General features: G+C 32.3%; 1 protein-coding gene across 1 annotated transcript; it reads right to left on the reverse strand.

The window, feature by feature from the left end:
* Positions 1–6,561: 6,561 nt before the first annotated feature.
* On the reverse strand, positions 6,562–13,111 carry LOC139898329 (uncharacterized). The gene is made up of 7 exons (XM_071881053.1): positions 12,740–13,111; positions 12,585–12,643; positions 10,851–11,453; positions 9,642–10,136; positions 7,985–8,511; positions 7,288–7,446; positions 6,562–7,098 (listed from the first exon to the last, which is right to left on the reverse strand). The coding sequence occupies exons 1-7, from the start codon at positions 12,987–12,989 to the stop codon at positions 6,918–6,920; spliced, it is 2,274 nt and encodes a 757-aa protein (XP_071737154.1). The 5' UTR covers positions 12,990–13,111; the 3' UTR covers positions 6,562–6,917.
* Positions 13,112–13,591: the final 480 nt, after the last annotated feature.

Here is a 13,591-nt window from a genome sequence, read left to right on the forward strand (position 1 = left end):
CATTCATATGGTGAACACCTGGTAACCGACATTAACAAGATGCATATATAAGAATATCCCCATCATTCCGGGACACCCTTCGGATATGATATAAATTTTGAAGTACTAAAGCATCCGGTACTTTGGATGGGGTTTGTTAGGCCCAATAGATCTATCTTTAGGATTCACGTCAATTAGGGTGTCTGTTCCCTAATTCTTAGATTACCAAACTTAATAAAAAGGGGCATATTCGATTTCGATAATTCAACCATAGAATGTAGTTTCACGTACTTGTGTCTATTTTGTAAATCATTTATAAAACCTGCATGTATTCTCATCCCAAAAATATTAGATTTTAAAAGTGGGACTATAACTCACTTTTACAGATATTTCCTTCCTCGGAAATAAGACTTGGCCACGGATCGTTTCACGAACCTATACAAATATGTACATATATATCAAAGTATGATCAAAATATAATTACAACCATTTTTATTATGTTTTAAAGATTTGAGTGTATTAAGTCAGCTGTCCTCGTTAATAACCTACAACTAGTTGTTCACAGTTAGATGTACAGAAATAAATTGATATATATTATCTTGAATCAATCCACGACCCAGTGTATACACGTCTCAGGCTAGATCACAACTCAAAGTATATATATTTTTGGAATCAACCTCAACCATGTATAGCTAACTCCAACATTACTGCATATAGCGTGTCTATGGTTGTTCCAAATAATATATATACATGGGTCGATATGATATGTCAAAATATTTGCATACGTGTCTATGGTATCCCAAGATTACATAATATATTAGAATACATGTATAATACAATATAAGTTAGCTAGGATATTTTTTTTTGTATAGATTTGTTAAACATTTCCCGTAGCTAAAAAGATCAAAAATATCCAATCTTGTTTTACCCATAACTTCTTCATTTTAAATCCGTTTTGAGTGAATCAAATTGCTATGGTTTCATATTGAAATCTAATTTAAGAATCCAAACAGAAAAAGTATAGGTTTATAGTCGGAAATTTAAGTTACATGTCAATTACTAAAGAGGTAGTCAATTCCGTCGAAAGAACGACATCTTGATGACCATTTTGAAAAACATACTTTCACTTTGAGTTTAACCAAGATTTTTGGATATAGTTTCATATTCATATGAAAAATCATTTTCCCAGAAGAACAGCCCCCGGTTTCACTATGACGGCGTATATCCGATTTTATGGTGTTCATCGTGTTTCCAGGTTTTAAATTATTAAGTTAGGATATCATATAGATATAGAACATGTGTTTAGTTTATTTTAAAAGTCAAGTTAGAAGGATTAACTTTTGTTGGCGAACAAGTTTAGAATTAACTAAACTATGTTCTAGTGATTACAAGTTTAAACCTTTGAATAAGATAGCTTTATATGTATGAATCGAATGATGTTATGAACATCATTACTACCTCAAGTTTTCTGGATAAAACTACTGGAAATGAGAAAAATGGATCTAGCTTCAAAGGATCCAGCTTCAAAGGATCCTTGGATGGCTTGAAAGTTCTTGAAGCAGAATCATGACACAAAAACAGTTCAAGTAAGATTTTCACTCGAAATAAGATTGTTATAGTTGTAGAAATTGAATTAAAGTTTGAATATGAATATTACCTTGAATTAGAAAGATAACCTACTGTAAATAACAAAGGTTCCTTGATCTTAGATGATTACTTGAAATGGATTAGAAAGCTTGGAAGTAGACTTGCAAACTTGGAAGTATTCTTGATTTTTATGAAACTATACTTATGGAATTTATGAAGAACACTTAGAACTTGAAGATGGAACTTGAGAGAGATCAATTAGATGAAGAAAATTGAAGAATGAAAGTGTTTGTAGGTATTTTTGATCGTTGGTATATGGATTAGATATAAAGGATATGTAATTTTGTTTTCATGTAAATAAGTCATGAATGATTACTAATATTTTTGTAATTTTATGAGATATTTCATGCTAGTTACCAAATGATGGTTTCCACATGTGTTAGGTGACTCACATGGGCTGCTAAGAGCTGATCATTAGAGTGTATATACCAATAGTACATACATATAAAAGCTGTGTATTGTACGAGTACGAATACGGGTGCATACGAGTAGAATTGTTGATGAAACTGAACGAGGATGTAATTGTAAGCATTTTTGTTAAGTAGAAGTACTTTGATATGTGTCTTGAAGTCTTTCAAAAGTGTAAGAATACATATCAAAACACAACATGTATATACATTCTAATGGAGTCGTTAAGTCTTCGTTAGTCATTACATGTAAGTGTTGTTTTGAAACCTTTAAGTTAACGATCTCAATTAATGTTGTTAGCCCAATGTTTATTATATTAAATGAGATGTTATATTATTATATTATCATGATATTATGATGCATGAATATCTCTTAATATGATATATACATTAAAATATCGTTACAACGATAATCGTTACATATAAGTCTCGTTTCGTAATTCTTGAGCTAGTAGTCTTGTTTTTACATATGTAGTTCATTGTTAACACACTTAATGATATATTTAAATATCATTTTATCATGTTAAATATAGTGTATCAATATCTTAATATGATACATATGTATTTAGTAGACGTTATCATAACGATAATCGTTATATATATCATTTCGAGTTTCTTAACTTGGTAATCTCATTTCTTATGTATATCACACATTGTTAATATACTTAGTGAGATACTTACTCATCATAATCTCATGTCAACCATATATATATGTCTATATATACCACAACATGTAGTTTTTTACAAATTTGTAACGTTCGTGAATCGCCGGTTAACTTGGGTGATCAATTGTCTATATGAAACTTATTTCATTTAATCAAGTCTTAACAAGTTTGATTGCTTAACACGTTAGGAACATTTAGTCATGTAAATATCAATCTCAATTAATATATATAAACATGGAAAAGTTCGGGTCACTACATATTCCCATCCCAAAAATATTAGATAGTAAAAATGGGACTATAACTCACTTTCACATATATTTCCTTTGTCGGGAAAATAAGACTTGGCCACGGGTCGATTCACGAACCTATAACGAATATATACATTTATATCAAAGTATGATCAAAATATATTCACAATATTTTTTATTACATTTTAACGATTTAAGTTTGTTAAGTTAGCAGTCCAACGTTAGTAATCTACAACTAGTTGTCCACAGTTAGATGTACAGAAATAAATCAATATAAATTATCTCGAATCAATCCACGACCCAGTGTATACAAGTCTCAGGCTAGATCACAACTCAAAGTATATATATCATTTTGGAATCAACCTCAACCCTGTATAGCTAACTCAAGCATTACTGCATATAGAGTGTCTATGGTTGTTCCCAAATAATATATATAGATGGGTCGATATGATATGTCAAAATATTGTATACGTGTCTATGGTATCCCAAGATTACATAATATATGTTAGAATACATGTATAATACAATATAAGTTAGTTAAGTTATAATTTGTATAGATTTGTTACAAATTTCACGTAGCTACAACAAGCAAAATTATCCAATCTTGTTTTACCCATAACTTCTTCGTTTTAAATCCGTTTTGAGTGATTCAATTTGCTATGGTTTCATAATGAACTGAAATTTATGAAACTAAACAGAAAAAGTATAAGTTAACAGTCTAAAATACAGTTTACAAGTCAATATTGTAAGAGGTAGTCATTTAAGTCGAAAGAACGACGTCTTGATGACCATTTTGAAAAACATACTTCCACTTTGAGTTTAACCATGATTTTTGGATATAGTTTCATGTTCATAAGAAAAATCATTTTCCCAGAAGAACAGCTTTTAAATCAAAGTTTATCATAGTTTTTAATTAACTAACCCAAAACAGCCCCCGGTTTTACTACGACGGCGTATGTCCGATTTTACGATGTTCTTCGTGTTTTCAGGTTTTAAATCATTAAGTTAGCATATCATATGGATATAGAACATGTGTTTAGTTGATTTTAAAAGTTAATTTATAAGGATTAACTTTGTTTGCGAACAAGTTTAGAATTAACTAAACTATGTTCTAGTGATTACATGTTCAAATCTTCGAATAAGATAGTTATATATATATATAGATATATGAATCGAATGATGTTATGAACATCATTACTACATTAAGTTTAGTAGGTAAACCTACTGGAAGTGACAAAAATTTATCTAGCTTCAAAGGATTCTTGGATGGCTTGAAAGTTCTTGAAGTAGAATCATGACACGAAAACAAGTTCAAGTAAGATTTTCACTCGAAATAAGATTGTTATAGTTATAGAAATTGAATCAAAGTTTGAATATGAGTATTACCTTGAATTAGAAAGATATCTTACTATAATTAAGAAAGATTTCTTGAGATTGGATGATCACTTGAAATGGATTTGCAAGATTGGAAGTAAGACTTGCAAACTTGAAAGTATTCTTGATTTTATGAAACTAGAACTTTTAGAATTTATGAAGAACACTTAGAACTTGAAGATAGAACTTGAGAGAGATCAATTAGATGAAGAAAATTGAAGAATGAAAGTGTTTGTATGTGTTTTTGGTCGTTGGTATATGGATTAGATATAAAGGATGTGTAAGTTTGTTTTCTTGTAAATAAGTCATGAATGATTAATAATATTTCTGTAATTTTGTGAGATATTTCATGCTAGTAGCCAAATGATGGCTTCCACATGTTTGATGACTCATTAAGGGCTGCTAAGAGCTAATCATTGAATGTATATACCAATAGTATATACAATTAGAAGCTGGGTATTGTACAAGTACGAGTACCGAACGAATACGAGTAGAATTCTTGATGAAAATGTATGAGAATGCAATTGTATCCAATTTTGTTAAGTACAAGTATTTTGATATGTGTCTTGAAGTCTTCCAAAAGTGTACTAATACATCTTAATATACTACAAGTATATACATTTTAACTGAGTTGTTAAGTCATCGTTAGTCGTTACATGTAAGTGTTGTTTTGAAACCTTTAAGTTAACGATCTCATTTAATGTTGTTAACCATTGATTATTATATCTAATGAGATGTTAAATTATTACATTAGCATGATATTATGATGTATGAATATATTTTAATATGGTATATATAGATACATTAAAATGTCGTTACAACGATAATCGTTACATATATGTCTTTTCGAAATTCTTAAGTTAGTAGTCTTGTTTTACATATGTAGTTCATTGTTATCATACTTAATGATATATATATATATATATATATATATATATATATATATATATATATATATATATATATATATATATATATATATATATAATTATCATTTTATCATGTTAAATATAGTGTAACAATATCTTAATATGATACATATGTATTTAGTAAAACGTTGTTATAATGATAATCGTTATATATATCGTTTCGAGTTTCTTAACTTAGTAGTCTCATTTTTATGTATATAACTCATTGTTAATATACCTAATGAGATACTTACATATCATAATATCATGTTAACTATATATATATATATATCCATATATATATCATCATATAGTTTTTACAAGTTTTAACGTTCGTGAATCGCCGGTCAATTTGGGTGGTCAATTGTCTACATGAAACCTATTTCAATTAATCAAGTCTTAACAAGTTTGATTGCTTAACATGTTGGAAACATTTAATCATGCAAATATAGTTTTCATCTAATATATATAATCATGAAAAAGTTCGGGTCACTACAGTTGTAGTGGAAGAAATAATGTGATTGTGAAGATTTTTGTAAATTGTGGTACATCTTGAATAGGAATGTTTCAAGCGGTTTACTTGGAGACGCTGTTTTCAGGTTGAAAAATAAGGCGAATGAGGCGTCCACTTCGGGTTCATATAAGCTTAAAGATCACAATGAAGATTTAGATTATGGGGAAGCAATTCAGACCTAGTTTATGGGAGATAAAGAAGTCAAGAAGGGTGTATCAACAGATGCGGTTAAAAAAGAAGGTTCATAGACAAATGGGATAGGACATATGTTCGAGGAGGTTTTTGCGGCATTCGACATTTGATGACGAGTATGGCCGAGAAAAGCAAACCGGTTATTGCTTCTCGTATTATACCTAGTGAGATCCCTAGTGCGCCGGGTAAAAACAAGAATCGGCAAAAGGGGAAGAAAAAATTGGTTCAGGGCGCTAAGATAGAAGAATTTGGTGTCTTTATCAAGGACATTTGAGCGCGAAGTTCTCGGTTTCATGTTTCATAGCGTTTTTCGGTTTCAGGAATCGTTTTTTGTTAGCAACTTGGCTAGGTTTAGTCAAGATGAAGCTCAATATAGATAATTTGCATACCTCTTTCTAGGTACGAGCTTATCAGGATTCTCTCTTGTATTGTATCTTTTGTTGAATGAAGACGTTTTCTATTTGAAAACGTTTTCCATATTGTATAGTCACGAGATAAATGAGTTGCCATGATTTTGTCAAACTTCTGCTCGGTAGCTCATTTTAAGTTCACTGGACTTAAAACTTGTGCATGCATGTACATATCATGTTCCCTTGAAATGTACTAATCTTCCTTTAAACGTGAAAATGAATGTAACATGGATCTTATTTTATTATTGTTACAGCGAAAGGAATATATAACTAGCGGATCCAAAGATCAACAAAGTACAGACCGAATCAACGAGCAACAGATAACTAGCCTAAAACAAACAACGGGCAGAAACGAAACCAAGCTAACTTAAAATTAAACCTAATAACCACCAACAGGGTGGATAAATAAACAGAGCCATCTAAAACAACCAAGACCAAACAATGTGCCCATCTTAACTATATCATATCATACATGGTGACATCATCAAGTAACCAAGTCAAACTCATAGAAGTTGTCACTACAATTTCCTGAAATTTTGATCTTAACCAATTGAATAAAACACGCCCCATCTTTTAACGAGGAGAAACGTCTTTGAGTAAAAGAGCACTAGGTGATCCTTGTTCTTTATTACGTATCGGCATTTCATGATCGTGAATTCCTTCGTATGTTAGTATTACCTCAGATGAGCCATCAACCGCCATTTCGATATGCTTCCGAACAGGACAACCAGCACTAGTGCACTTGTAGTAGTTCCTGAAACAATATATTCAAACCGAAAGTTAAGAACACGTTCACTTTATGTTCTGTTTATGATTAACAATTTAAGCCTATTTACGTTTGAAAGAGTCAACTTGGGTATACTGGATCAAGAATTTTTTTTTTTTTTTTTTTTTTTCCAAAAAGAAGATATTAAAAAATAGTAGCTTGTGCTAGAAATGTTACCTGGGATGAGGATTTCCTTTTACCATCTTTTGTCCATATTTCTTCCATTTATAACCATCTGCTGAAAGTTCAATATCACTAGCCGCATGTATCACAAATTTAGGCTTTTTTGGACTTTTAGGAACAGCAGCAGGACTTAGCAAGTTGTTGTTCTTTACTCTGCTGACCAAAAACATGCAGCATGTCAAATTATGATTCTTAATATGCAATACATAATTAAAAAATATTGGGCTATATGCATAAAAATGTAACCAACTACGATCGATTTCTTCTTCGGTAACCAAACTTTTATAGGCAGCAAAAACAAATAGAATTTCAACATCGGGTAACAACTTTCAAGAATTTCGCTTTAAGGGATAATATATACATGTTATCTTTGAGAAAGAAGAATTTTTCTAATAACAGCCCTTAGAGTTGTCGTTAAGGAGCAAAAAAGACTTGTACTTTTTGATAACCGTCATGTAAAAGTCAAAATTAACCACTTTGTACAACACATTAATGCACCTTAACGACAACGCTAAGGGCTGTCGTTAGAAAAATCCAAAGAAAAAACATTAATGATTTTTCTAGGCTGAAAAAGTTGGTTAAACCTGGATTCTAACCAAAATCTGTAACATTTATGCAATTTACCCAAGAATAGTGACAATGATGACGTTTTCAAAAAAAAAAATAAAAAATAATGACACTGATGACTTGCCTCGGTTTCAGTGGTGGTGCATCCATTTTCTCAACTAAACTTTGACCATTGTTGACCAACCCACTTGATTTATGTTTCTTGTATCCAGATTTCGAGCTCTCTTTACATTCTAGTCCTCTGGAAGAAGGTGATGACGACATCATCTCTACCCTGGTTAACACTTTCTTAGGTGATGATGACATCATCTCTACCCTGGTTAATCCTTTCCTAGGTGGTTCATGATTATGTTGACCTATATGAATTATCTTTATCATAGTATTGTATTGATCACTACACTCGATCTTCTTAGCATTGCATTCATTGTAAGTGCACCTAAAATAGCTTCTAGAACCTCGAGTATTCTTCATTTGTTTCTGACCATATTTTCTCCAGTTGAACCCGTCACTGCGTGTTTTCACATTACGTGAAGTAGATACACTTCTGTCTTCTTGTGAACTTAATCTTAAAAGACTTGAAATCGGTAGTGATAATTCAGAGGATGAAGATGAAACTTTGGGTGATTGAATCTTATTCCCTTGAAGTTGATTCTAAGTGACAAAAGGTGCATATTAAAAAGTATTAGAACATTGATATAAACATGTTTTTAGGATTTTTCTAATGGCAACCTTTAGGGCTATCGTGGTAACACACTTAAAGTAATTGTAAATAGCACCTACATATGTGGTTCGCAGATATTAAGACAAAAACATCTTAAAAAACAAACAGCACCTAAGTGTTAGTTGTTAATTTCGTGGTGGCGGTTATACAATTATCTTATGTGAGATAAAAAAAAAAAATCCCATTATTATGGTAGAAAGGCAAACTCGGACATAGATAATTACATAGGAGAACGACTAGAACAGATCATGGTTGCAAAAATCGCTACTCGGGGAGTACTCAGTCGGGACTTTTTAGGGAGTACTCGGATGTTGACTAACTTTGACTTCGGCCAATTTAGACCGAGTTTTGACCAATTTTGACCGGTTTCCGGATCCCGAGTTTTGATGGATTCCGAGTAATCCCGAGTTTTGGCCGAGTTTGTCCAAGTTTGACTGAGTTTGAACAAGGTTGACCGAGTAGTTTCCGATTACTCCCCGAGCTGCAAAAACCAAGTACTCGCCGAGTAATTCCGAGTTCTGCAATACTGGAACAGATAAACGCAAACTATGACTGTTCATTATGTAACTTTTAACTTTAACCTACTCGACCCGTCACCCGTTTGACACTTTCCCTTGTAATTTGACCTGGAATTCGGTAGAAAAAACCAATTTGACCCATCTATAAGATAATCTCACCTATGATAATAAGCACAAATGATCAAGCAATTGTCAATATCATTAGAAACTTAGACACTTAGGCATTTCACAGATTAATACTACTGCAAAGTTGTGTTAATTTAGCTAAGCACGTGTTTAAGATTGCTGATTTAGATGCTTATGTTTTTACAACAGCTCGGCAAATCAAAAACACACTTCAGAAGAAATAGGCACTTCAAATGAATATGTTCATACCTAGTTATTCTTAAGCAACCAAAATATGTTGTCAAAACTTATATTCACTTACAAAGATTTATACTTTTTCGTATCGATAACTCGCTATAAACTTGACTATAAATATAACCTATAATGCAAGCACTATAATTAGTAAACTTAACTCAGGTAATGAGTGATTTATATACCTTAAAGTGCTCTAATTCCTCCTGTTTCGGTGGTGTTCCATCCATTTCCTCAACTAAAATTTGACTATTGTTGACCAACCCACTTGATTTATGTCGCTTGTATCCTCTAGAAGAAGGTGATGATGACATCATCTCTACCCTGGTTAACACTTTCTTAGGTGGTTCATGATTGTGCTGACCTTTATTAACTATTTTTGTGACGGTATTGTATTGATCACAACACTCGATTTTCTTAGCAATGCATTCATTGTAAGTACATTTAAAATAGCTTCTAGAGCCTCGAGGAGTTTTCACTTGTTTCTGGCCATATTTTCTCCAGTTGAAACCATCAATACGTGTTTTTACAGTGCGTGAAGTAGTTACACTTTTGGTATCAGATGTAATCTTCTCGTTTTGTGAATTGGATCTTGCGAGACTTGAAATCAATGGTGATAATTCATAGGATGAAGATGGAACGATCGCCAACGCTTCTTGTCGACTCCCTTGAAGTTGATTCTAAGTGACAAAAGGTACAGATTGAAAAGAATTAGAACATTGATATGTACTGTTTTTAAAAAAAAATAAAAATTTGTAACTAGCTTAAATTAATTGTAAATAATGGCTAGCTATAAATTTGTGGTGGCGGTTACTTAGTTGTACAATTGTTTTACGCGAGCTAACAACAGTCGTTAGAAAAACCTTTTTTCATTGTAGAAAGGCGAACTCAGACATTGATAAGTACATAAGACAAGGACTAGAAAAGATAAACAGAAACCATGATTGTTCATTAAGTAACTTTTAACCTACTCGACCCGTTCGACACTTTCCCTTGTTAATTTGACCCGATATTCAGTAGGAAAAAACCAAATTGACCCCTCTAAGCATGGTTGCAAACGGCGGTTTGGTGACTAGTCTGTCGTTTTGTTTCGCCCAAAAAAGTATAATTAGTCGGTCAACGTTAAGAGTCAGGTCAAAGTCGGTCAACGTGGATCAAAAGTTGACTTTTTGTCTGGCCTTGTTCTAGTGTATATGAAAATGTCAAGCCCATTCAAAAATTATTTTGACCCATCTATAAGTATATGTTGTCAAAACTTATATTCACTTGCAAAGATTAATAAATATTCGTATCAATAACTCCCTATATATTAAATTTCAATTTTAAGTATTTATAACCTCTAATGTGAGTACTAAAATTAGCAAAATTAGGTCAGGTAATGAGTGCTTATATACCTTAAAGTGCTCTAATTCCTCTTGTTTCGGTGATGGTGCATCCATCTCCTCAACTAAAATTTGACCATTGTTGACCAACCCACTTGATTTATGTTTCTTGTATCCAGATTTCGAGCTCGCTTTATGTTCTAGTCTTCTAGAAGAAGATGATGATGACATCATCTCTACCCTGGTTAACCCTTTATTAGGTGGTTCATGATTGTGCTGACCTATATGAACTATTTTTGTCATGGTATTGTATTGATCATAACACACGATCTTCTTAGCATTGCATTCATTGTAACTACACTTAAAATAGCTTCTAGAACCTCGAGGACTCTTGATTTGTTTCTGACCATATTTTCTCCAGTTGAACCCGTCAGAAGGTGTTCTCACAGTGCGTGAAGTTGATACACTTTTGGTATCAGATGTTGTTATCTTCCCGTTTGCTACTGGTGTATGAATGTCTTGTGAATTTGATTTTGCGAGACTTGAAATCGATGGTGATAATTCGGATGATGATGATGGAACTTTTGGCAATTGAATCTTACTATCTGAACAAGCTTGAGCAGCCTGAGTTATAACGATTGCCAACGCTTCTTGTTGACTCCCTTGAAGTTGATTCTAAGTGACAAAAAAGGTACAGATTGATAACTATTAGAACATTGATATGTATTTTTTAAGGAATTATCTCGTTGACACGCTTGATATAATATTATGTAACAGTTAGTTATTAATTTTGTGGCGGTGCTTACTTCATTGCACAATTGTTTAAAGCAAGTTATCAACAATTTCCGTTGGAAAATACTTTTAGTATTGTAGAAAGGCAAACTCGGACATTGATAAGTACATAAGACAACGACTAGTAGAACAGATAAACAGAAACCATGAATGTTCAGTATGCAACTTTTAACCTAAGTATGTAACTTTTAACCTAATTGACCCGTTTGACACCTTCCCTTGTTATTCAACCTGATAATCAGTAGAAAAAAACCAAATTTACCCATCTAAGCATGGTTGCAAACGGCAGTTGCAGCGGCTTGGTGACTAATCTTTCCTGTTCCGCCCAAGAAAGTCTAATTAGTCCTAAATTGGTCAATGTAGGTCAATAGTTGACTTTTTGCCTGGCCTTGTTCTACTGTAAATGAAAATCTCAAGCCCATTTAATAATTAATTTGACCCATCTATAAGTATATTCTTACCTCTGATAATAAGCACAAACGATCAAGCAATTGTCCATATCATTAGGACTCTCTATGGATAAGCTAGAGGTCTTCCCTGTTGATTTCCAGGGTTATGATGATGGACAGGTGGCAAAAGTTTCACGGTATGGTTTTTGGGGAGTTCATGTTGTATGTACAAACTTACTAACAGCCTAGTCCTTATGAACTTAGGCATTTCACAGATAAATACTAATTCAAAGTTGTGTTAGTTTAACTAAGCAGGTGTTTAGGATTGCTTATTTAAATGCTTATCTGCTTACGTCTTATTTTTACAAGAGAACGTCAAATCAAAACACATTTCTGAAGAATTCTTATCTGCTTATTTCAGAAAAAAAATAGGCACTTCAAATGAGTATGTTCATACCTACTTATTCTAACCAACAAAAATATGTTGTCAAGAACTCATATTCAATTGCAAAAAATTTATACATTTTCGTATCAATAGCGCCCTATATATTTAACTTCAAATATAACCTATAATGCGAGTACTAAAATTAGCAAAATTAGCTCAGGTACTGAGTGATTTATATACCTTCAAGTGCTCTAATTCCTCCTGAGTCATTTCATATTGTATTGGCACCTCCGCTAACCCTAACATAAACACAATCAATTACACACATATATCATTATAAATATACAGCAAAATACAATTCAATTTAACAAATAACTGATCATCCAACTATATACCAGAAGCTAGGGTTTCAGATTGACTAATTCTAATTTCTTCCTCAATTTCCATAGGCGAATTCTCAAATTCATTAACATCTCTCTGATCATCATCATCATCATCATCGAATTCGTTAACATTCAGAGTGGCGGAATCTTCATAATCGTCACCATCGTCATCCACGCTGTTGTTGTTAACAATATGATTTCGTTGTCTGGCTATGATTTCGAAACTAGTTGATTCAGAGCTTCGATCACTGTCTTCATCCATGACGATAATTATACAAATTGCGACTTCGTGATGAAATTGAAGTGTAGTTTGTGATTATTGTTTGTTTTAGTTTGTTTTAATGTGTTCACTCATTTTTATTATTATTTTAAATTTTAATTTTTATTTTTATTTCAGTTTGGCCTTTGACTTTGTTACGAAGAAAAGTACTTTTTAAAGGGAAGTAGGCTCTGTTTGGAACTTGCAGGCCTTTTGTGCCGATATGTTTGGTAATAAGGTTAGGGTGTTGAGCCTGGTTATCGGGTGTGTTTGGTAATAAGGTGGAATGGATACCCGATCCAGTGGATATCCATCCGATCCACTCGATTATTCGTGGATGTGGACGATCTAAATGGATATGGATATGGACGAAAAAATTTCATCCATGGATGAACCCGCTTCAACCCGAAATAACTATATATAAATTTATCACTCAAATTAGTATCATTTATATAGTGATATTTCATTAATTATATTCATATTCATCTTTCGTTATATTTTTCTCTAAAAATATAACTTTATTCTTATATTTTGTTTTGTTTAATTTAAATGTATTTATCGTACTTTGGTGGTTTAAATGTGATTCCATGTAACTAAAAGTAAGC

The sequence above is a fragment of the Rutidosis leptorrhynchoides genome, chromosome 3, assembly GCF_046630445.1.
Source record: "Rutidosis leptorrhynchoides isolate AG116_Rl617_1_P2 chromosome 3, CSIRO_AGI_Rlap_v1, whole genome shotgun sequence".
Taxonomy (NCBI): Eukaryota; Viridiplantae; Streptophyta; class Magnoliopsida; order Asterales; family Asteraceae; genus Rutidosis; species Rutidosis leptorrhynchoides.

Excerpts from the sequence above, each read along its gene's own strand:
- LOC139898329 (XM_071881053.1), bottom strand. The coding sequence starts at position 12,989 with ATGGATGAAGACAGTGATCGAAGCTCTGAATCAACTAGTTTCGAAATC. Across the intron at positions 11,454-12,584 it reads AGGAATTAGAGCACTTGAAG|AATCAACTTCAAGGGAGTCA; the intron begins GTATATAAATCA and ends TTTGTCACTTAG. Across the intron at positions 7,447-7,984 it reads GCACCACCACTGAAACCGAG|AGTAAAGAACAACAACTTGC; the intron begins GCAAGTCATCAG and ends TTTGGTCAGCAG.